Below are 25,575 nucleotides of genomic sequence, written 5' to 3'. Positions count from 1 at the left end.
CTGGCTCAGATGAAGCGTGACTGAACATTGAGCAAGAAAGCTATACTTATACATCCCTCTCTAGGATTGTGAGTCAGGTTTGGAAACAGACGTAAAAAAGAAAAGATTTCCAATGTTCTGTGCTCCTTCCTTAAAGCAGGGATAATTTCGAAGGCCCATGAGAAAGCATGTAGAGAATAATGACTCCTTATTCCTGTATAGGTTGTACTTTATAATTTACAAAGTGCAGAAGCACATAGAAGTGTTTACTCTTTCATATAATATCCTCAAATCCCTGGGTGCTGGGAGAGTATTGAAAGCATTCCCAGGGATGTGGATAGGTGGCACAGTGGATAAGGCCTGGAGTCAGGAAGACCCGTGTTCAAAACTGGCCTCAGATACTTACTAGCTCTGTGATCCTTGGCAAGCCACTTAACTTCTGTCTGCCTCAGTTTCCTTAACTGTAAAATGGGGCTAATAACAGCATCTATTTCGCCAGGTTATTGTGAGGATCAAATGAGATATTAAGTACAGAACACAATGCCTAGCACAGAGTAGCACTATATAAATGGTTATTCCCTTCACATTCCCCACTGATAGATGAGGAAACTGAGGGGTTAGATAGGTTAAATGACTCGTCTAATGCTTTTACAACTTAAAGTGGTAGAGCTGGTCGCAGAGGCCAAGACATCTGACTCATCAGTATTTCTTCCAAAACAGAGTGCAAAAAATAGTTCTTGCAATACAGACATTTCATTTTCATGGTGAAGAAAGAGAGGCAGTGTGGCCTAAAGGACAGCATTCACCTAGAAGAACTGAGATCAAGTCTGGCCTCTGACACCCACTGCCTGTGAGACCTTGGACCAGTCACTTAACTACCCAAGACAACATTCTCAGACTGCAAATTTCAGAGAACACGACATTCTGCTTTGGTAGAATGGGGGTTTCTTCACTGGAGAATTCTCTACACTGATGAACTCACAGTTCAGTCCCTATCCTTATTATGAAGATAGGCAAATTCTGAAGCTATCTACAGACAAGAGGACAAATTGCTTAAAAATTTTCAGAATATTCTATGCTAGTCTATACAGACTTAATACCACTGCATTCTTAGCTAAACATCCACAATATTCTAGACTTTAGCTTTGAAGAGGTAAAGTACAGAAGTCTTGACCCAAGGACGTAAAGCAGACACAGTGCTGTCCCTATTGTAGCAATTTTTATTTATTTTAAATGCAGGTGGAGACAGATCTGTTCACACAAACACACTGAGTCCAGTTTTTCCAAAAAGAAACAGATGGCTATTGAGATCCAGGAACACTTAACGGTGTGGACATTGACCCTTTCACAGGTGTCAGTCAAAATCAATGACCATTCTTTGGTGAACATATCACTGGAATTGTAAGTCACTCCCTTCTAACAGCACCATATATATGCAATATAAAGATACACACCTGGGTGTATGGGTGCATATACACAGATGTGTGTCTATGTGTAGCTATCTATATTACAGATCATCTATCTATGTATAAAGCTACATGAAGGAATCATGCTGTCCTTATCAATCTGACATCTCCATCAATCCCCAAACCTTTCTCTTTCTGTTGTCTCATTAATATATAGACATATCATTACACGAAGGGAGCATGGCATCCTTTTTAGTCTGACATTTCAGTCAGTTCCTAAACCGCTTTTTTTCCCTGTCGTCTCATTACTATATAGACATGTCTGTTCCAATATAGGTAACTGATGATTACAGTATTAGGCTTAGACAACATGACCTACAACCAAAGAAATATATTATCTGAAAAGACTGTTCAAACTTAACTGAGAGATTTGAGGATCTTTCTGTAGGTTGAAAATCTATAGCGTTTCTGTCTTAAGATTCCACTCTCTTTGTATTGACTATCACAAATTCTCATACAAAAAAGACCCATCAAAGGAGAGAATAAAAATCAGATAGAGATGCTCCAATGTTATCACTGTTAAGTTTTGTTTTTTATGATTATCAATCCCATTCCTTGTCCCCATCCATTCCCTTTCCAGGAATGGTCTGGGTTCCCGTACACCAGTTCTTGGTACCCCCTCTGCCCCATATGTTGGTGCTGGCAGGCAGAGTGCATACAGGAGCGCCTCTGGGCCTTCCCCTCCCCCCAGTTTCACCTGCAAAGGTGTCGCTGCTCTCATCTTGGCTGTCATTATGGTCTCCTCTCTCCAGGTAGCACCAAACTTTCTGTTCAGATGCACTCAGTAAGCAAGGAACTGCGTTCCACAGTTACCAGCCAGAAAAGCCTAACAGACTTGAGCAAGGAGTCACTGGAGTTTAAAGAATTAAAAAAAAAGTCCCAAACACATTCCTCGTCATCCTCAGAGAGCTCTCAGCTGTGACTGGGAAGAGGGGGGTGGAGCCAGGGGAACGGTGTCCACCAAAATGTGCCTATTATTGCACTTAGAGGTTCCTCATTGCTAACAATAAAACGTCACTACCTTCCTTCCCACCCCTTTAGCTCACAAAAATACCAGCTCCCAGCAGACGCCTCCTCCCACCCAGGGTTACACACATCCATTTCAAGAAACAAATCTCTTGGCTTCTCAGCAAGGCACATGGGAATAAAATTTAACTAAAGCATTCCTGCGTTCCTGGTTCTTGCATTTTCTCTCGGCAGTCCTAAGCTCATTAGTGAAGAGGGAGGGAAAATGCATGCTATAAATTATAGCTCTGACAAGTACATAATGAAAATGAAAAAGTTGAAGCTGTCCAATTATTGCCAATCAACATTTCCCTCCTGCCACATGCGGCATGTATTCAGATTTTGCACAGTGTATTCCCCTATTATATAAGAGCATAAGAATGCAAAAAAAAAAAAAAAAACAACCCAAACTGCTATTCACAATTGGTTCTTTGTAAAGGTCTACTCACAATGACAGAGAGGCAAATTCCAGCCTTTCTTACCGTTCTAATTGCTGTCGGGATTCCAGACTCATCTACTGGCCCAATGCCTGCATAGTGGGGGGCTTTAATCACCGTCACTTTCTTCTCTTCCTCTGAAGATCTATAGATGGGTATTGTACTGCTGGCAGAGCTACCATCCAGAGAATGGGCATGCTGGGAATATGTGTCTGTGGGCTCTGGGGAAATAATTTAATGGAATGATATAGTTGATAAATAGTGCGTTAAAAAGAGAACTATATATGTATACACATATTCAAGATGTAGATAGAGGACAAAACATGTAGCATTCATTAATACTATGTTTTTAAGACAGGACAGTATTTCCATGACTATTTTTCTGTAGTTCACTGGTCTTTCATTTGGAGCCAAGGCATTATTAAGAGGAAGATATGGTCATCAGGGGTACTTGTTTAATAGACCATCTCCCATTTCCATCTATGATAAGGCTGTTTCCTATGGCTGTTCCCTCTTTCCCAATTATCCTATTAAATTCCTATGCATTGCTCTAAGACTGTATCTAACTCCTAAGTTAGATACTGATTTTCTTTCCCCCTTAGGTCTTAAAAAGAATATTTCCTGTTAATTCCCTAACACAGTATGTCAAACCCAAATGGAAATGGGGGCCACGAATCTGTACATACAGATCCCTAAGGGCCATGTCCTGCTTAGTTTTAAAATGTAATGTTCTCTATGTTTTCTTCTATTTCTATTTATTTTGCTAAGTATTTCCCAATTATATTTGAGTCTGACTCAGGCAGCACTCAGGAGTCCCAGCAGGGCATTTACGCCTCTGCTATGATACACTCAGCATGCAATTTTGTGCTTTTTATGCATCTGTGTTTGTATCTTATTGCCCTACTAGGCCGTCACCCCCTTGAAAGCACAACTCTGTCTTACCTAAACTTTCTATCTCCTTTAGTACCAAGAATAGTACTGTGAAAATTTTAGGCTCTTATTTTCTACTTGTAAGGGACCGCTAGGTGGCACCATAGGGCACAGAGTACTGGCCCTGGAGTCAGGAAGACTTAGCTTAATGAGTTCAAATCTGACCTCAGACATTTTCTAGCTGTGTGACTCTGGGCAAGTCACTTAACCCTGTTTGCCTCAGTTCCTCATCTGTAAAATGACTTGGAAAAGGAAATGGCAAACCATTCCACTATCTTTGCCAAGGAAACCCCAAATGGGGTCACAGGGAGTCTGAAAATGAATGAATAACCACCACCAATGACAACTACTTGTATTCTGTAAGTGCTCAGAAACCCTTCCCTGTCTCTGTATACTACAGTATAGTCATACAGGCTTTTTATTGGTTTGTTTTTCAATAAACAAACAAAAAATAATTAGAGCTTATTTATATCCAAGGACTGAATAACCAAAATAAATGTCCTACATTTGGAATGCTAAGACATGGTCTCAAACCTTTGCTCTAGCATTTACTATCCATGTGTTCCCCTTCTCTAGGCCTCAGTTGACTCAGGGACAAAATCAGGGCATTAAGGCTCATCGGTCCCTAATGTCTTTTCTGGCTCTAAATCTTCTTGTCCTATGGATTTCTTCCTTAGCAAAAATAGTATATGCCAGAATAGTAAGTGTGGATTTCATTTCATGATTGAAAATGAAATTTCATGAGAAATCTGGATAGAGTGGAATTTCACTGTAACAAGACTTGCCATCAAATGAATTGTTGTGATAGTGTGGAATTTAACACACAGCAATAAAAGAAGTATTTTATGAGGTAGATCTAACTTTGAGCTGAGAAAAATTGCTCACATGAAATCACAAAGCAGAAGAAAATAGATATATGGCTCTTAGAGATGGTGTAGTCCAACCCCTTCGTGGTACAGATGAGGAAACTGAGTCAGGGTGGATGAGGAGTGACTTTCCCAAAGTCATATAGATAACATATGTAAATTCTGGATCATTGGATGGGACTCAAATGCAGGTTTTCTGAATCCAATAAAGGCTTTCAAAAGCAAAAGATAAAACTATATTGGAAAAATGTAAAGCATCGGACTGTTTCTGGAGGATATGTTTGAAGCATTGGAAACACAGTATAGAGGAAAGATTGCCCACTACAAAAGCAGTTGGTCTAGATCTTGGAGCCTTAACCTGAGGTCTAGAAATAAATTTCAGGGGGTTTGTGAATTTGAATGGGAAAATTGCCTCTTTGTTTTCACTAACTTCTAACTGAAATTTAGCATTTGCTTCAATGATGATAAAATGATAAAAGAAAAACCATTATTCTGATTAGGGGTCCATAGGTTTCATTAGATAGCCCCTAGGTCCACAACACAAAAAAAACAGTTAAGGACCTTGATACAGATAATCTGAAAGGTCCCTTCTAACCTTCTATGACCCCTAGCAGGGAAATACATTCCCACTTCAGAAACAATTTTTTTGAATGCAAATAGGAACAAGATTCAAGAAAATCATACTGAAAACACAGTTATTTATGATCAGGTATAGGAAGGTATTTTTTTTAGACCTTGTAAAATTAGTAAACTCTAAACTAACTAGAATTAGTAGGATAAAATATTTTGTCAAATATTTTAGCTAGGAAAAATGAATTAGATTTAGCTATGAAAAAAAAAATTCCTAGCTAGGAAAAATGAAAATGAATCTCCTTATTAGCAATTGATTTTGTCTATATCTTGTTTGTGTGAAATTTTTGCATATAGTCTCCTCCATTAGATTTTAAGCTCCTTGAGGCCAGGTACTATTCTGGCCTTTCTTTGTATCCTTAGTACTTAGCCTAGTCCCTGGCAAATTGTTCAGTCCTTCAGTCATGTCTGACTCTTGGTGACCCCACAAAATCACACAAATATTGTCCATGAGGATTTTCTTGGCAAAGATACCAAAGTGGTTTGCTATTTTCTTCTCCTGTAGATTAAGGCAAATAGAAGTTAAGTGACTAGGCCAGGATCACACAACATGTAAATGTCTACGGCTGGATTTGAACTCGGGTCTTCCTGACTCCAGGGCCAGCACTCTATCCACGGAACCACCTAGATGCCTCTACCTGGCACTTGATATTGACTTTTGTTAATTGGAATCCAAATAAATAATTATTGGTTTATGTTAATTGGAAGTCAAATACTCTGCTTTCATCAAGGTGTAATTTCATAAAGTCCTTTAAACATTCAGTGTCTATATCTTCCAGTTTAAATTACCAATAACTTAGACCCTTCCCTTTAAAAACCACTTCCCAGGATTGTTGATAGTTAATTCCTTAAAGTCATCTAAGGAAAGAAACCATAAAACAAGACTTTAAAAAAGCCAATTCAAAAGTTAGCTGCTGGTGCCAACAATTAGCATCTCAGGCCATCAAGTATTTATTTGCCTGGTAACCTAAAGAGTCATGTGACATTCTTTTAATTTTCTGTTCTAAAGGTTGAGGTTTTTCCTCACAGGTAAGGAAAAACACAAGTGGTCTCGTGGCATTGGCCCCACATGCTTTCAGGGCCTGGGACTGTGAGAATCCAACACGAGCAGGGACTGACATTCAAGTGTATAGTTGTGTGAACATGCCCACTTGCTAGGTCTTTCTTCCCAGCTGGGTAGTCAGGGGAAGGACTCTGCTGTTTTTCCAACCCAAGTCTCTATTCCCAATTTTCCTCCTGAGGTGGTTCCAAAAATAGTTGACTTCCTCCATCTCCCATATATACAGTTATCCCTGGGAACTGCCTAGATCATAGGATCCTAAATTATAGTTGGGGTTGGAAGGGACCTCAGAGATTGTCTAGACCAGTGGTCATCGATATACAATCTGAAGGCCAAATTCTGCTGCCACCTGTTTTTTGTAAGGCCATAGCTAAGAACTGTTTTTATATTTTTAAATAAAATTTGATTGTATTAAAAATATTTTAAAATCTTAGCAAGTATGTATAAAAACATGGGGCAGTAAGGATTTTTGCAAGTCACCCTCTTTGAACCTCAATTTCCCTATTTGTCAAATTATTTAGTTGAACTAGACCTGGGATAGGCACACAATGGCTCAAGGGTCAACTGGGACTTGAACTTATGTCTTATTCTCCAACCCCTATGTTCCTTCTGCCTCTCTGATATTAGAGAAAAGTGATTCAACCCTGACCTGTCTTTGAGTTTAGTGGTTACTACACAGGGACCTGGTTGTCGCTGAGCTGTTTCAGCTGTGTCCAACTCTTTGTGACCCCATTTGGGGTTTTATTAGCAAAGATATTAGAATACTTTGCCATTTCTTTCTCCATCTTATTTTACAGATGTGGAAACTGAGGCAAAGTTTAATGACTTGCTCAGGGTCATACAACTGTAAATGTCTGAGACCAGACTTGAATTCAGGAAGTTGTCTTCTTGATCCCAAGTCTATCCCACAGTTCTATCCACTGTGCAACCCAGATGCCTTCACAGGGACCTTAGACCTCACTTAATACAATCTTCCATCAAATGTCAGAATACTTTCTCAAATGCTGACAGATAGTCACCTAGCTTCTCCCTGAACATTCGCCGTGACAGAGGGTTCATTACTTTTCAAGGCCGTTCTTTTCATTGTTAAATATCTCTAATTGTCAAGACGTTACATGACAAATTATCTGTCCCTTATGAGAAATAAATTAGCCTTCGGGTCTTATGATGAGAAAAACTTTGTCAAAATAAGAGCTTTCCAACAAAACAGTCAACTTCCAACGACTGTAAGTTAGTTCTTTTCTCTTTTTTGTGGGGGGGGGGTGGCTCCTAGCTATACAGACTCTTTCTGCTGAACCTAATCATTCAACAAACAAATGTTTCTAGGTATTAGGTGCTTACTGCTATACCAGAAATTAAAAAAAATTAAAAGTCTCTGCCTTAAGGAACTTAAAGAGTTTTACTGGGAGATGAAATATGACACATAATTCAAAATTTAGGATGTGATGAAAAGGTAGGAGAGGCCAATCTACTCCAATATGTATTGAGTAAGCATAGTACTATGAAATGTTTGGGTAGAGGACAAAGGAGGGTTTTGTGAAGTAGCTGACACGACCCAGTCTTGAAGGAAAAGAAGGATGTCCCCAAGAAGAGTGGAACCAATCCATTCTGGGCATGGAGGATAGTCTACACAAAGGCAGCAGAGGACAGGGATCAGTGAGTAGTCCAAAACGTCTCAATATAGACAGAGCATATGAAAAGTAATAATGTAGCTTAGAAAGGCAGGTTGGAACCAGGCCATGGAGGGCTTGAAATGCCAGGTCAGGAATTTATATTTTTCTCCTGGAGGATATGGGGAATCCCTGGAAGTCTTAAAGCAAGGGGGCAGGGAGTAATGTGATCAGATTTGTGCTTTAGGAAGGTTACAATTTAGTAGCCATAAGGACAGAAAGGAGACAATGACTATAGGTAGGGAGGACAGTTAGGAGTCTATTATAATAGTATAGATGAGTAGTAATGAGGGTCTGAACTAGGATGGTTCACAGTGGAGGGAAAAGGATGGGATGTAGGTGACATGTTGTAGGCATTTGGTGTCCTCAATAACAAGATAACTAATGACTTCTGCAGAAATGCAACGGAACTAATCTCCTGCAACACTGAATGTTCTCTTCCCAATACCATCCTAGGATCAAACAGGCCTCCCAGGTATACAGATAGAGGAGGATTTGATCTCATGTTGACTTCTTTGTTCCTCAAATAAGTCCTATGTTTTCTTTTTTTGAGTATTTAGTTTCAAAGGTGGAAATGGAAGATCCTGGCTGGCTGCTGATGTAAATAGATATGTTGGGGATGATAGGAAGCAATTAGAACCCACAACTTCCCATAGAAGAAATCCTGTTTTCTTACCAATTGTCCTTCCATGCTGCATGATCATGCTTGAATTGAGCGATGCTGGTAGAGAGTACGCTGATGGGGAGAATGGTCTCTGAAAGTAACTCATTGGACTGGTGGCCCCACCTGAACGCCCATTCACTGTTACCTGAGCCTGGGAAAAATGAGAAGGCATCCCGGTAAGTACATAAAGTTCCTATACTAATCTCACTTAATGAAAACCAAGAACATGCTGCTATCCTCAGAACAGAAATCCGTTCTGAAAACTGAAAATCCATCACCAGAGGAGCAGGGTGTTTCTCCCTTGTGCCTATTTTCCCTCTTTTTCTTGGTGAAGCATTACCATCCTAGACCTCAATCTTCTTTGTACAGGGAAGATGTCAGGGTTCTTGAGAACATACCAGAAGGTTCCTGACAAAATGGGGTTCAGATGGCCAAAAAAATGCTTCCTGCTCTTCGCAGTAGAGTTAAAATGAAAAAGAGAAAATTTGCTTCTATAGATGTGTCCTAATTCCTGATTCTCTGAAGTTGCTTATCAGCTATCATATTCCTCAACAGTAATGGAGGATATCTTAGGAAAGTTTCCTCCCCAAAGTAATTGACAAAAGAAACAAATTTGTTTGGGTTTATACATCATAGGCAATTAATTGGGAGGAAATACAAGAAAAAGCATCACTCTATTGTCTCAGGCTAAGACTCTCTAAGACCTATAGGCTTCTTCAGACCACACTGATCTCTCTCAGCTGATGGCCTTCTGGATTTTCTGAATGATACAACCTGACAGTCTTTTTTACTATCTTCTGATTCTTCAAATGGAGTGTGAGCTATTCGATAAAGTTCTGACATTGGCTGTTTTGGCACACCTCACAATGATAGGAAGGGTTCAATAAGCAGGAACTCACAGTTCTGGGAGATTTATCCAATCCTTAAAATTAAAAAAAATACATGATCTGTCTCTACAATTGGTCCTATAACCACATACGCTATTGTGGGATTCCTGGCATCTGGCAAAAGGTTGTGGAAATGCAGATAGGAGCACACAATAGGCTCATATCCACTGAGCCCCTCACCAGAGAATAATAGCATTAAGCAAATATAAGACTTGGGTTCTGACAGATCAGCCTATTTCCATAGCCTTTTCATGTAAAAAGAGCTCCTTCAGTAAAAAATTTTATAGAGACTCTTTGGCAATATAGCTAAATAGCCTAGTAAAAATAATGGTCAATTTCTATAATTGCAGTATCTGGAAACATGTTGCTTGTAACATTTCATTACCATGAAATATGGAGTTAGCTTATTTATGACCTGACACCAAATATGAACCATGCACAGGGGAAATTGTCATTCTGACAACATTTTGTGATCACTTTAATCTAAAAATCCTTATTTGTTGGCTTTTATTATATTTATTTTAAGCTAAAATTTGCAGGCAATGAATTATACAGATTTGAAAAACCCATACTAGAAATACCCTAAGGAAGTCTGTTAGTTCACAAATCACATTCTGATTCAATGAGATAAAATTTGAAAAGTACTTAATACATAGTAGGAACTTTATAAATGCTTGTTCCCTCCTCCTTCCTCACTTCTGTGTCCATCACACTTTTAATTTTGAAGAATTACATAATTTAGTTACTTAATTCATTTGAAACAACCTCTTCTATTTGCTTTTACACAAACATTCACACAAATAAAAATGACAAGCATATACAAATCTTCCTGGACACATGACATACATAACAGGATAAATACATTTATTCAAAAGTTAGCATTCCCTGGAATGACTCATAGAGAAATCATTCCTGAAGGGCAAAGCTGTAAGAACATCAATTAAGATTATTTACAGCATTCATTCCTGTGAGACAGATGAGAGCCCGCAAAAGAAGTAATTAGTTAGTTAAAAGACGAGGAAAAGGATAAATCTCATGCTGTTGGTAACCACATCTCTGGGAAACAAAACAATGTTAGTTACTCATATAAAACATGCTAATATGAATTTCTAGGTAAACTGTTGTCTAAAAAATGGCAACATCATGGGGCCGGGATCTTTTTATCTGAGCTTCTCTGTCTGCGGTCTTCCCTTAAAACTCTGCCAATGTCGTAAAATGCACCTGTCAAAATTTCTGGGCTCACTTTTAATTAATGCAAGTCACTACAGGATAACTTTAAATAACTCACTCATTATAAACAAAAAACAACTTAAGTGAATTGAGACTATACAGTTGGTTTGTTCAACTTTATATGTGTGTGTAGAGAGACAGAGAGAGGGAGAGGGAGAAGAGGGTGGGGAGAGAAAGAGAGAGAGGGGAGAGGTAGAGAGAGAAAGGGGTGGGGAGAGAGAGAGGGAGGGAGGGAGAGAGGGAGGGAGAAGGAGAGAAGAGAGGGGGAGGAGGAGAAGAGAGAATGAGGGAGGGGAAAGGGAGGGAGAGGGGGGAGGAAGGAAAGAAGGAGAGAGGAGAGAGGGGGAGGGAGGGAGGGAGAGAGGGAAAAAGGGAGAGAGAAGGAAAGAGGGAGAGAGGAAGGGAGGTCATGGTATATGTTGAGTAAAAAGTTGACCTTGGAGTCGGGAAACTGGGTTCAAGTCCCCCTCTGACACATACTAGATGTGCCCCCAAGCAACTCTAAGACTATACACTGCAAATTCCCTTCTGCATTGGCAGGATTTTCTTCCTAGCAAATTCCCTTTACTAATAAAATCATGGGTTCAGTCTAAAAAAACAACCATCACCCAGTACTTCTGCCAATATAATTGTAGTGAATAGTCCTCTTGGACTGTGTAGGACCAGATTAATAATCAACAACTGTGGGGATAGAAATGTTCAGCTGCAAAATGAGATGTGTTATTTTCCCCTTTGGAGACCTGTTCCAAGAATGCAGAGAGCGAGGAAGGATGAATAATTACATGAGTGGCAGCTGTGGTGTTTAAGGTGGTGCCATCTGTCACAGCAGACATCTCATTCAAGGTTGGGGAAGGTGTTTCAGGACAGTCAGTAGGAGCATAGTTAGAAGAAGTCTGAAACTCATCTAGAATGGCAGATGAGATCTCGCTCAGGGAGCGGGAGGAAGGCTCACTCCGGGATGAGTCTGCGATAAAAGAGGCTGTGGAGGTGGCGGTGGCGGTGTCGTTGCTGGGGATAATGCTGTCAGGAGCTAGGAAAGGGTTTCTATAGGAGCAGTGTAAGGGGGCCAAGGGTTTAGGAAAGCGTGAAGACGCGGGGTCATCAAAGGGAGGCAGGCTGGAGGATGCCAGGCGGGGGCTGCTGTCCGGCGCAAAAGAGGTTTGATTAACTGGTACCGCGGAGAATGGGCGCAGCGGAGAGGCTTCTGCTGCTGCTGTTTGTCCGGGCATCGGGGAAACATTTGCCGCCATCACACTGGCAGCTAGTCTCTGTTTTCCAAGCTAGGATTTGAGAGGAAAAAAAAAATAGAGAAAATGAATGAAAACATCCTCTTCTCTCTGCAGTACGTCAGACTCAGACAAAGTGTTAGCTTTGTTTAACTGGCATCTCAGAAAACACGTTCAGAGGAATTTGGAGTCAATCGCACACTATTTGTAAAAGCATGTAAACATGAAGGAAATGAAAGGAATGAGTATTTTTAGAAACAAGACTGGGACACATCTCACATTGGGAGGCAATTAGGAAGGGAGGGTTTGAAAAATTTTGCACAACTCAAGTCAAACATTTTTAAAACATATTTTAAAAAGTCCTTGTGACAAGCATGAGCTTGTTTGCTATGCTACAAAAAATGCTTCCTGCTCTACCAGAAAGTACATTCTGGGGACTTGTTTTTTTTTCCCCTGAAATATACATGATAGGAATCAAATTAGATCAAGAAATTATAGTGACTCCATTGATCTAAATGGTGATCAAATGAGAGAGATTGAGGCCTGATGGACAGAGAGTTGATCTTGGCGCCATCCCACTTCTGAAACATGCTTGCTGTGTGACCCTGGGCAAGTCACTATATCTCCATGTGTTCCAGGATACTTGCTAAGGTTATAAATTGAAGAGGAGGTGTTTGTCAGCATTGGCAGAGGGGATTGCCTCTGTTGGGAGTTCCTTGTGACAATGAAATTATATGCAAAAAAAAGGGCCAAATGTTCCCTTGAACATGAAGAAATGGATTAGAATTTTTTCTCCTCTTGGGAGCCTTACTTTTGGTCAGTTACACTAAAATGACTCAAAGTCCCAGGGATTCATTATAGAAGTATCTACAAATCACTTTGTGTAAGAATAAAAAACATTAGAATGCATTAATAGTTGATTAGGTTTGTCATTGATGGTTTTAATGCAAGGCAAAGGAGGAAGAAACTGAAAAAGGCAGAGAGACCTTAATACTTCCAAGGCATTATTTTCTCAGAAGAAAAAAAAAGAAGTAGGGTTTGTCAGTAGGAGAAATTAAAAAGCCATCACCATGGAAGCTTTTGAAGATATTTGCCAGTAATCTGTGATTTGTATCCCAAAGTCTGAAATGTCATGACTCGGCCTCAATACAAACCTCATTAAGAATGAAATAACCCTAAAGTCTTTGTGGATTGATTATGTATGGGAAAGAATAGCTAGGATTCTCAGTGGATAGAGTGCTGGGCCTAAAGTCAGGAAGAGCCAAGTTCAAATCCAGCCTCAGACACCTACTGGCTGTGTGACTTTGAGCAAGTTACTTAACCTCTGTTTACCTTAATCCACAGGAGAAGGAAATGGCAAACCACTCTAGTATCTTTGCCAAGAAAACCCCATGGATCATACTGTCCATGGGGTTACAAAGAGTTGGACATGATTGGACAGAATGTATGAGAGATCAGTAAGGAGGAGCAGGGCAGGTATGTTGAGATAGATGAGTAGAAGGCTAGAGAGAGAGCTAGCAATGATTTAGGGGAAGAGTTTTGATATAAATTTCTATTATTTATTATTACATATAATTTATATATTTATTTATAGAATATATTTATTATATGTAAACTTTTTATTATATAAAATTAGTTATATTAGTCTAGAAATGGCACAGGTAATCTTGATTTGGCAAAGAACTAAGTGGTAAAACTCAGTACTCTCAACCAATCACAATTTTGAGAACAAGTGATGAAATTCTGGGGCTATTTAAAATAAATCACAATGATAACAACAATAATACCACACTTAAATATTAATCTATAAAACACTTTTTTTTATAGTACTCTGTGATGGAAGTACACTAATGCCCAATATTATTCCCATTTTGCAGATGAGGAAACTGAGGCTCAAAGAAGGGTAAAAAGTAACTTTCATGCGGTTAAAAATGATATTTGAACCTAGGTCTTCTAACTGTGATTTTAAAAGGCTCACACTCTTTAATCACTAAAATGTTCAATTTAAAGAAAACTGAAAATCATTAAAAATTTTAAGACAAGGATATGTCTAGAACAACCTTAAGCTTTTATTTTTCTGCTTTTTGGAAGGCAATTGGGGTTAAGTGACTTGCCGAAGGTCACATGGCTAGTTTTTGAGTTAAGTGTCTGAGGCTGGATTTGAACTCAGGACCTCCTGACTCCAAGGCCGGTGCTCTATTCACTGAGCCACCTAGCTGCCCCAATCTTTTTTTGCGTCCTAGATCATTTTTGACCATCTGATATAATCCCTGGATCCTACCTCAAAAAAACTCCTATTTTTACATAGATAAAATAAAATGTATAAATTTTCTTTAAAAATCCAGCTATCAATACATAACATTTAAAAGTTTCCAGACCCCAGGTAAAAGTCCTTGCTTTAGAGAAAAATGCAAATTGTCATGAATTTAAAAAGCCACACATACCCAAAACTAGATGAAAGGAATTATTATATTTCACCTAGACGTGTTGGTTTTTAAAATCTTATGTATTCAATGTGATGCACCTAAGTAAATTGAAAGATAGATTGGTTCTGGATAACCTTTGTTCAGTATGCTTGCTTTGCTTAGTAAAGTCCTATCACCAGATCAGCTATTAATAGAAATACACTACAAAACTAGAAACTATAACACAAATATAAGTTAATATATTTACTATTAACACTATTTGCTAGAAAGAAGAATTTATTTCGGCAGCTATGCAAAGGAAATTTGGAGTACTCAAAACACAGTTTTATCTAAAAAATTTTCTCATGCATGGGCCCAAAGGATAAAGTAATATTGTGTCTATAAAGTAGGAACACAATATGAGACACATTTGCTCAAATTTGGTAAATATATGAGGAATTAATTTCTAAGTGGTGGCAGCCTGTATCAGTAGACAGAATGCTGGATGTGGACTCAAGAATACATGAGTTCAAATTCTGCCTCTGAAATTAGCTGTGACCTTGGATAATTCCCTGATTCTTTATCTAGTAAAGTCACAATTTGAATCTTTTTTTCTCATAGAGGGAGGTTCCCAGTGCTTCTCTGTATTAACTGTGTGTGTGTTTCTAAGTTAAAATGTGATTAATAAATTAAATTAAGTAAAAATTAAATAATACAAAGTTATAAAAATAAAAAATAATTAAATTTAAAATAAATTAATTAAATTTAAAAATTAGATTAATAAATTAAATAAATTTTAGGATTAGATAATGTCAAGTAAAACTCTTAAAAAACAAAGTTACATGTAGAGAGACAGCAATACATAGTGGATAGAGAGCCAAACTAGAAGTCATGGTAATTTCCATTAGGTCTTAGTTTCACCTCTCAGCCATACTGGCTCTGTGACCCTAAGTGAAAGTCACTTAACTAGCCCCTCAGTGCCTAATCCCTCTCTACGACTAGAAATGACAGAGAAGATACCAAATTGCATTTGTTCCAGAGTTCCTTCATCCGGGAGTCCACAATTCTAATAGTAATCAGTAATTCATGTATAAATTATCTGCCCAGAAGGACATTTTACTGCCTTATAATAAAAAGAGGGAGAGAAAAATCTTCAAGCAGAAGTTTCACGGTGAGGCTTGATTAAGTGGACTAAAAAAAAAAGCCATTTAAAAGCATGACTGGACTCACAAAAGAATGAAGAAAATATGTAAAAATAAACCTATTTCATTTTTATGAAACTGCAGCTATGTTCAGAGGAATATTCAATTAAAAAAATTACAAAGGGTACCAGATGAGATTCTGTTCTGCTCAGGAATTGTTTAAATATAAACAGGAATTTTTTTGTTTGTTTAGTTTGGAGAAAAATACAAGAGGCTCCAAAAGACAGGGAAAGGAATCATGATTCTCAGAACCACTGTCAAAGGAAAAAAAAAAACACAACACTGAGGGAGACAAAGCAATCACTTTTACAGTGTTCAGTTCAACTGTGCTCACAGTTATTAAAAAAAAAAAAACAGCAGGTTGCAAAGTCCCCAAATGTAGGCTGGTCAAGGTGTCTTATTCCTCCAAAGTGTATTAGTTCCTTCAAGGGGACTGGGGGAAAAATCACTTTTGGCAGATAGGCCCTTTGAGGTAGATACCATCAATACAGGGAAAAAACAAAACAAAACAACAAACAGAACTAACAGTGGGGAAAATGCTTAGCAATTCAAGATTACTGACATAACTGACTTTAATTTAGCAGATAGTTATGGAGTTTGTTGCTATTGATAGGTTGTAGAAATAGGAGAACTGAAAAGTTATTTCAGTCACAGAAGGTTAAAGCTGCTAAGGAATTTAAAGTCATTCTGATATGACCACAATTTATGGATGAGGAAATCAAGGTTGAGACTTGAAGTGATTTTGTCTCAACTCACCCAGTTAGGACAGGGCAGGGCCACCAGTCAAACGTGGACCTCTTCGGTATTTTGAATCTTAGTCCTTTCCTCCTGATAAACACTAGGTGTGCTGGACAGGCATTCGAGGCCTGTTAGATGATGGTAGGGATTATCTTGTTATTCACAAGGATGACTTCTATATAAAACACTCCATTTTAGACTTGAAGGGCAAAGGGCAAAAGGTTTTTAGAAGTGAATAAGTGAGGTTCTGTAAAATTGCACATTTATGCAAAATGTTCCATCTAAATAAACCCTCTACATGTATCCAAAGCTTCTACTGCCTGAAAAATAAGCTAGTCAACTTGTATATAACTTAGATGGTTCTGATCTTTAAGGAAAATGTAAAAGGAAAGCATGAATCACTCTTCCTTTCTAGAATTTACCTTCTCCTCAGTTTCCATGATTTTACATGACTGTTTTATTTTTGAGTTGATTACTGCTTTGTCTCATTCTCTTTTTCTCAAGTCCCCAAATCTAAGCACGATCTAAGGATCAGTCCTTGTCTTTCTGCTTTTCTCTCTCTAATACACTTTCCCTCAGTAATCTCATTGGCTTATGTGACTTTGTCTTCCCCTTTTTATTAATGATTCCCAAATCTACATCTCTAGACTGACTTCTCCCCTCAGCCCTAATTCTGCCTATTCCAAAATCCTGCACTTGCGTTGTGTTCATGTTTCTCTCTGTCTGTCTCTGTGTATCTCTCTCCCCTTCCCTCTACCACTCTCCCCCCTCCTCCCCTGTCTCTCTCCCTTTCTCTTTCCTCCCTTTCCTCTGTCTCTCTCTCTCTCTCTCCACACACACACACACACACACACACACACATACACACACACGTGTGTATGAAAAACTAAACTTCACACAACTAAACTAAACTAAATCTTCACACAAAATCTGGCTCCCATCTTTGGCATTCCTAGGTCTCTCAGTCTCTCTTCCCTGGCCAGAAAGCTCGATTCCAAGATCACATCTCTTAGGATATCTTGTTGCATTAGTAGACTAGACTGTGGAACTCTCAACTTTGGAGCAGTTTGAGAGGCGCCCCTGCCCCCAACTCTCCTTTCATGCTAAGATTCAAGAACTCACATTGTCCAAATAACTGGGCTGATTACATCACCATGAACAGCTTAACAAGAATTATAATAACATTAATAATAGTAACTCACACTGACATACTATTTCCAGTTTTCAATCGGAAAAAGCTTTGATAATTAGAATTGTTCAGACTTGGAATGGCTAACCTCAAGAAGTGATAGGTCCTTTCTCCTTAGAGCTTTGGCAAGCAGAGTCTGGGTGGCCACTTCCACTTTTTAGCATGATATCTTGGGGACTGCCTTCATGTATTGGTTAGACTAGATGGCCGCTGAGGTCCTTCCAACCTCGAAATTCTCGGATGTTGTGATTCTGATTCTCATAACAAACTTGGGCGGTAGGTGCTATTATTAACCACATTTTACATATGACGAAATTAAGGTTAAGAATTTTAATTACTTGTTAGCACAGTGAGTAAGAGCACCGGCTCCACTGTCCAGATGACTTGTGGATCGATTCCGGGCTCAGACACCTGAGAAACCACCCAGAAACACCTGGCCGTGTAACCTTGAGCAAGTTACTTTTAACCCTGATTGCTTAAAAAAGAGAGAGAGAGAATTTTAATTACTTGCCCAGAGTCAAACAGATAATAGATGTCTGAGGTAGAAAGATAGACTGGGCAGCTAGGTGATGCAGGGTATAGATAATTGGCCCTGAAGTCAAAAGGACCCAAGTTCAAATGCAGCCTCAGACACGTACTAACTGTGTGACCCTGGGAAAGTCACTTAACTTTGTTTATCTCAGTTTCTCAACTATAAAATGAACTCAAGAAGGAAATGGCAAAGTTTCCCAGTATTTTTGCTGAGAAAAACTCAAAAGAGGTCTTGAAGAGTCAGACATGAGTGAAAACAACTGGACAACAAATATTTTTTTTAAAAAAACTGAGTCATTTGTCTGTGGTTGAAGTATATTTTTCAATTAACAATGGTAGGGAGTTTTTTTTTTTTTTTTTTAGGAAATTTTGGCTTGGGATTCTAAAATTCTGGCTACCCCACTGATATATTAAAAAAGAAAACCTGATGACCCAATAGTTAGTCTAGAAATGGCTGTAACTGAAGAAAGGGTCACACAAAACAGGCACAGAATGATTTTAGAGTAATAGAAGTTAAACTTAGTGAAATAAAGAGACTAATAAACTGGAAAACTCTTCTAAAATGTAGCCGGTATCACTTTAAACAGGAAAAAAATATAAGGAAGTTTCAGAAATGACACTTGGGATGTACCTATAATAAAGTTCCCATTAAAATTCCACAGTTTTTTTTTTAAGTTTTTTTGGCAAGTGATTCAAATTCCTCTAAATGGAAATAGCTGTTTAAAACAAAAACAAAAACAAAAACCTCTAACGGCAACCTACTATGGAATACTGGATTTGCTTTTTTCTGCAATGAGTCTGAGCCAATGTTAGCAGGAGCCTTAATAAAATAGCCAGAATGATCCCATTAGTCTCAGCTCAGTCCTTAGGAGCAAAGCTGTCCAAGGGCCCCTGGAGTCCAGGGGAAGAGGCACATGCAGGAAAGAGGCACCTCTTTGATATAATTTCTTTGCTGGGTAATTAACAAAGCAGAGCTCACGCTTCTTGGGTGTGTCTATCTATGGATGCAAAATGGTTCATTTCTAGCATTGTTATTCTTGCTACTACTTCTTGTAAACAAAAAAGTCTCATAAATTAATTTAAATATATTCACAAATTTCGTAGAAGAAAAAGGAAGGATTTATCCAGCGACATCTCTCAGTCTGTCTGGAGTTTCTCCAGTGTCAGTGATGACACTTTGACTAAGTCACCCAGTTTCTTCATCTGTTTAAAATATGGTCAATAATACTCATATTACCAGTGACATGAGAGGTTTGTGGGGAAAGTACTTTATGAGCATTAGGTACAACATGTAAATTGAGCTATCATGTTTGCTGTTATCCTCAAGGTCTATGGAGTTTCACCAACCTGAGATGTAAAAACTATATGTTCATAACCAAAAGCTGTAAGAACTAGATTGCCCCTTCATATCCCAAAGGACTGTGGATGGAGCCGATTCCGGGAGCACAGAAGACAAAGTAGGCAGAATCCAGGCACCAAGAGAATCCACGTGCAGGAGGGTAGGGATATGTTTTCAGGTCACATGCCATCAATTATATTAGAAAGATCCATTTAAAACCATAAATTCAAGAAGACCTAAACTAATAAACACCCAAATAAGACTGTAAAGCCACATCAGAATGTAAACAAAATGATCATGAATGCCCTGGGGGGCTCTAACAACATTTTATGCACAGGGAAAGGATTACCTATGATTTAAAATAGAGCCAAACAGATTAATACTCCTACAAATCTCCCTTGGGATAGTCTTTTTATAAACTAAATTGGAAACATAAGCAATAAATGTTCAGCAACACTGTGCTTCTTCCAGTTGTTTATAATTATAATTCTTTTCCTCTAGACATCACTGCTTTTACTCTGAAGTTGCTGCATGGTCAAGGTAAAGCCCGTCCTGGAAAGTAAGGAAGAATGCTAAAGTCAGGTTCCTGATGGGGAAAGAAGGGTGGATTACTATCCCAAATATGAAGGGATGAGACTCAGACTGAGAAGGTTCATGGAGCCATAGCCATTGAAGGTGACAATATGGCAGACTTGCCTTTAGCATCTCTTCGTACTACTGATGTGGCCATGTTGCTTTCCTTTCTCCTGTTGTCTATAATGCAGGCACAATTGGTCTTGGCAGACCCTCTACTTTAATATCAGTCCCTCTCAGGACCTGTTTTGCCCTACAGGAATTCGGTCTTTAGTGAGGATAATCTGTGGTGGGCAGGTCCACTTGTCCACTTGGACCAACTCACTGGTAGGATTTCCATGGTTTTGAGTGGCATTGTGGTTGTGTCCTAAGTCAGCTCCAATTCCTTCCTTCTCTTCTCCCTCCTGCTTTCTCTCCCTTCTTTCCCCTGTTTCTCCCTTATCCATCTCTCTCTGTCTCTTCCTCTCCTCTCCTCTCCCCTTCTCTTCCCACTTCCTGCCTCACCTCCCCCCTCTTTCTCTTTTCCTTCTCTCCCATCCCCTTCTCGCTTAAAAGAGCTGGGCCAGTATGATCAGGGTTGGCCATCACAGAAGACAACACAAAGCCAACTCCAACTCCAGTTTCTGTACCATTGGCTGAATTGCTGATTTTCATCATTGTTGCATCTAGTCCCCTGACTTCATCTGCCTTTATGCATGTGGTGAAGGGCCTCAGACTGCAATGAAGAAAAAGGAAACGCCATATCCAGGACTGAAGACTGAGAGACTGGAAGAAGACCTGGTCAGATTGTGGTACATTTAGAAATGATCTATGGTATTGCAGGCATTCATAGAGCAGTCAGAAACCCGAAGGTCTTCCCCTCCCAGACTGATTTTATTTGTTTTTTGCATTTTTTTTTCTGACCAGGGAAAAGAAGCCATTCTTTGCCTCATTTCTTACCTAGCCTTAATCACTGAATGGATGTTGCCTCAGTCAAACTAAGACCTGGGGAAGACAAGACCTTAGCTTAAAAAGACCAAGGTCTCCCACTACATCCAGGGCCATCTCCAGTCATCCTAATCTACATCTCACCACTGGACCTAGAGAACAAAGTGAGGCTGGTGATTTTGCCCAGTCCTCCTCATTTAAATCCAGTTTACTTGCAAGTCATGACATCATTTTCCTGATGTCCTCTTTGAGAATGAAGGTCAAAAAATGAACCAATGAATGAATAAGCAGCAGTCAGACCTGCCTCCTGGTGGGCTAATGTGTCCATCACCTTTTGCTGGAATCACCACACCTTTTTCTCTTTCAGACCCAATTCCTACATTGCTGCTGTGTCCTGAGCAAACTTTGACATGAAGTATGGGAGATGATCATTTCTTGTAGAAAGAGATTTTAGAGAATAGAATGTGTATGTCTAAATGTTCTCCACTTACAAACCTATGTCTTATTTGACCCCTTACAAATCAGAACTCATTGAATCATAGGCATTTTTGGTGAAAGGGTTCTTTGAAATCAACTCTTGAGACCATCTAATTGAACCCTTTCATTTATAGATGTGGAAACTAAAGTCAGAACAGGTTAAGTTATCTGAGATACAAGCAATAGCAGCAACATGAAGCCTAGAATTCGGGATCCTGGAGGAGTTTTTTGGTTAATGCTGCACTTAAAAGGCAGACCTAAATAGATTTTTATCTATTTTTTTTTTTTTACTCTAACTGATTCCCATCTGGGCGAAGAAAGGGCAAACGTTTGCATGCAAAAGGAAATCTTCTGAAAAGATTGTGATAATGAAGAGACTTATTTGTTTCCCATTCTTTGCCTTTCATTCATCACCATTTTCTCATGATTTCTCTCCTCAGATTTCTCTGTGTGAGCTAAAAGATAAGGAGTTGCTGATATGCTGTAGGATCCAATTTTCTTGAATAAGTGGCCTAATTGTGGCTTCCTGGGTGGTAACAGTTAAATGTAAGATAAATGTTTGTTAGATGAAGGAATAGAAAAAAATAATGAACTTTATATAGAAATATGTATTATATATAAAATATTATATATATTCTTTATTAAAAGAATAGGTAAATATTTAGGATACTCAAATATAGTCACTGATATTTGATATATTTTATAGCACTTAAAAATCAGAGCTGGGATATTTGAAGTTTATGGTTATAGTTTTTGGAGGGGGTAAGAAAGTTTATTATTTGGGACACTGTCTCTATCTGAGAGAGATCATTACATAGGCTCTTTGAATGAATGGCAGTTCTGTAACCAGATGGTTTGATGCCCTAAAAACATGAATAATATTCTTCTCCTCCTCCATGTTAAAGTGGGATGATATCCCAAAGGGAGCTCTACATGGGGAATAACACCACCTCTCCTTTCCTGTTCCCCTCTTGCTACCTCCCAGCATGCTTAGTGTCAAGTCTATTAATTTTGTGAGTGGTCATGTCACATCTTTTTCTCCTCTTAAATTACAACAGATAAAACTTTTTTTTTTAAAAAAAAAGAAGCATTTGTCAGTCACTAACAGAAATGCTTTGATATGTTTTAGCAATTAAAAAATCCTCATGAAACATTTTGAACTCTTTTGGTCTCCTTTTCCTTCTGGTCAGCTTGCCTTTTGACCTCCATCATTCTCTTTATTCACAGGAGGGTGCTAAGTAGGGGCTCTCAGCAACAAAAAGTAGCTAGACAGCAACAACTCACACTATCCTTCTTAGCTCCCTATTTCCTACTGATTCAAATCGATATTTGAAAACCTTCTAGCCAATATCAACTAACTAGCCAATAAATTCTTCCTTTTTCTTCAATGAAATTTGTGAATATATTTAAATTAAATATATTAAAAGCCTTCTATCCAAGTGTTCCAATGCCTCCAAAATCCAGCACTCTCCCTGCTTGCACATTCTGTTTCAGTCAAATCATTCCCTAATTATAGCCTGTAGTTTCCTGCCTCTGGGTATTTGCTCATTCTGTTCCCCATGCCTGAAATGTCCTCCTACTCCTTTTCACCTGCTGAAATTAAAGCTGGTTTAAATTTTTTTAACTCAAATGCTCCCTAAAGTACTCCTTGATTGACCAGTCAGTAACAAGTGCATCCCCTGAGATCTCATGTACCATTTTCTTTGAACCTTTCTAATGGACTCATAAACAAAAGACAGACACCCTAAATCTAAAGAAAGAACTAATAATAATTTAAGGAGGGAGAGCTGACTTCCAGTTTAGGGGTGGAAGGGAATCAGGAGAAGACTTTTTGTTGGAAGGGTGGCTGAATTTGGTCATGAGGGAGGGAAGGGGTTTTAACAGTTAGAATAACTGTAATAATTACTGCCATTTAAATAGAACCTTAAAATTCACATAGTACTTTATAAACCGTCATCCCCTTTGAGCCTCAAGACATCCTTTTGAGGTAGGTAATCTAGCTTCAATTATCCCCTTTATATAGATGACAAAACTGATGGGACTCTCACAGAGTCAGAAGAAACATTAGAGGCAGGATATAAACTACATGTTCCTTAATCCAAGACCCTTACTCCATCCACCATATCATGACCCTCTCTGATGGGGGCAGAGTTTAACCAAGGAAGGTAGTGACCCTATACAACACCAATGACATCAAGGTTTTGCAAAGATACAGTCCATTTAATGCTAGACAAATCATATGTGAAATATGTTCAGTTCTGGGGAGGCGCCATATTCTATATCATTGACGAATTACAGCTTTTCCATAGGAGGATAAGAAGATGGCAGTGTCCCTGGAAATGTAATCTTCTGAGGAGCATTTAAAGGAACTGGGTGTGTTTAGTTTAGAAAAGAGAAGATTAATGGGAAAGTATATAGTGGCTTTATATTATCAAAAGGCTATCCCACAGAGAAAGGGAGAGGGAAGGAGTACTGGGCCTGGAGTCAAGAAGACCCGAATTCAAATTGACCTCAGATTCCTACCAGCTGTGTGACCCTGGGCAAGTCACTTAACCTTTGTTTGCCTCAGTTGCCTTATCTATTAAATGAGGATAATAATAGCACCTACTTTCCAGGGTTATTATGAGAATAAGATGAGATAATATTTGTGAAGCATAGTACCTAGCTAGGATGCCTATTATTTGTGACTGGGAGCAGAAATCAGGGCAAAACAGACTTGGGCTTAGTATAAAAAAGAACTTTTTACCAAACAGAACCATTCAATAATGTTAATGGGGACCCTATGATAGTGGAGACAGTTCAGAAAAAAATACAGATGTACCATTCCATCATCACACTGTCCAGATGCTGACAACACGGTTATTACTTACTCACCTACAATGTGTGAGATAAATCGCCCACATGAGTTCCTACAGATGTGAACAGCAGCTGTGACTGTGAATTATTGGCCCCGGATGGAATTTAGTTTTCCATAAGAATTGAAAAAGATGAGTTTTGCCTTTGTGGAATATAATGTTCATTCCTTTTAGGTGCAATGGAAGAATTTGCCTCTTTGGGCTCTGGGGTTTGGTTCCGGTTACCAGGTTTCTGCTGAAAACCTTCACACACTTAGCATTAGGACTTAACATTTGAAAGAAACACTGGTGGACATTTGTTCATGTGGTTCCAGAGAGACAATAATCTTTATAATCTCCCTTTTTTCAGAACTTTGGGGTGGGATAAATTAAAAGACAAATAGCTTGTAAAAGTGAGTTTGACTTCAAGAAACAGGACTAGAATTTAAAGTAGTTATTTAAACTATTTTCTTGACTCATTTAAAGTAATGCCCAGACTCTAATAAAAATTTAAGATTGTTGAAAAGTTCCTGGGATACCAGTATGTTTCTTTCCTTGGAGGAGGGAATATCTTCACATTTTTAGACAGGCTAATCCATAAGTTTATTCATAATCTTCTCCAACTTGGTCATCAAGGTTAGTTCCAGCTTTTAACCTTCACTAAGATTTCTGGCCAAAGGGAGTATAAAAGATTAAAGTGACTTTTGTGAATCTTATCCCAGTGAGAAGTGATTCAGAAATGTAACCTGATAGTTCTGATCATATATTTCCTCCCTCTTAATCCTTCTGAATAATAGAAATAGAAACTATTTCTTATGGGAATTTTGACTGAGAAATGCTTATTCAGACATCTGTTCAGGGTTAAGCAGTGTGCCTACTGGGTGGTCTCAGTACCACCAATAACACCAAAGAAAATTTTAAAGAAAAACTTTCAGATGTAATTAGATTTTCACATATAACAGATTTATCTTGGAAGACAAAGATTACCAGTTATGCCTGCTGACTTCTGCACTTTGTCCTGAAAGCAGGCCAAATTCTTGATCCCGCTAGGGCCGCCCCCCAATTCCTGTTTTATCTCCAATTGTCACACCCCTGCTCTCTGCTGCCTAATTTGGTCCATTCTCAGATGTGAGTGGTTGAATATGTTCCTTCTCCCATTTAATAAGAGCCTGATAGAAGCAGTGTCCTAACTTTAAAAAAAATGGTGGGTAGTAGAGAACTCCATTGATATAAATTTCACTAGGGCACCTGGGGAGGGGCCGTCACATCACACACAAAAAAGGCAATATGATGTGTAAAGCACACTGGAG

At 38.7% G+C, this 25,575-nt stretch overlaps 1 protein-coding gene across 7 annotated transcripts in view; it reads right to left on the bottom strand.

Annotated features, from left to right (window-relative positions):
- SORBS2 (sorbin and SH3 domain containing 2) overlaps nucleotides 1-25,575 on the bottom strand; it is a 276,947-nt gene that overhangs the window by 86,632 nt on the left and 164,740 nt on the right. For 5 of the 7 annotated variants that reach the window (XM_069095777.1, XM_069095723.1, XM_069095743.1 and 2 more), the window contains 2 exons: nucleotides 8,720-8,858; nucleotides 2,933-3,108 (listed from right to left, as the gene is read on the bottom strand). In XM_069095777.1, coding sequence (XP_068951878.1) covers nucleotides 2,933-3,108; nucleotides 8,720-8,858 — 315 coding nt within the window. Of the gene's footprint in view, nucleotides 1-2,142; nucleotides 2,887-2,932; nucleotides 3,109-8,719; nucleotides 8,859-25,575 lie in introns of those variants that run through there. The other 2 variants (XM_069095750.1, XM_069095768.1) reach the window with 2 other exon arrangements.

The sequence above is a fragment of the Petaurus breviceps genome, unplaced genomic scaffold (assembly GCF_028583685.1).
Source record: "Petaurus breviceps papuanus isolate PSGF00001 unplaced genomic scaffold, PetGlider_PUasm1.0 126, whole genome shotgun sequence".
NCBI lineage: Eukaryota > Metazoa > Chordata > Mammalia > Diprotodontia > Petauridae > Petaurus > Petaurus breviceps.
Note: the sequence above shows the minus strand (reverse complement) of the source record. Positions and strands in the feature narration are given on the sequence as shown.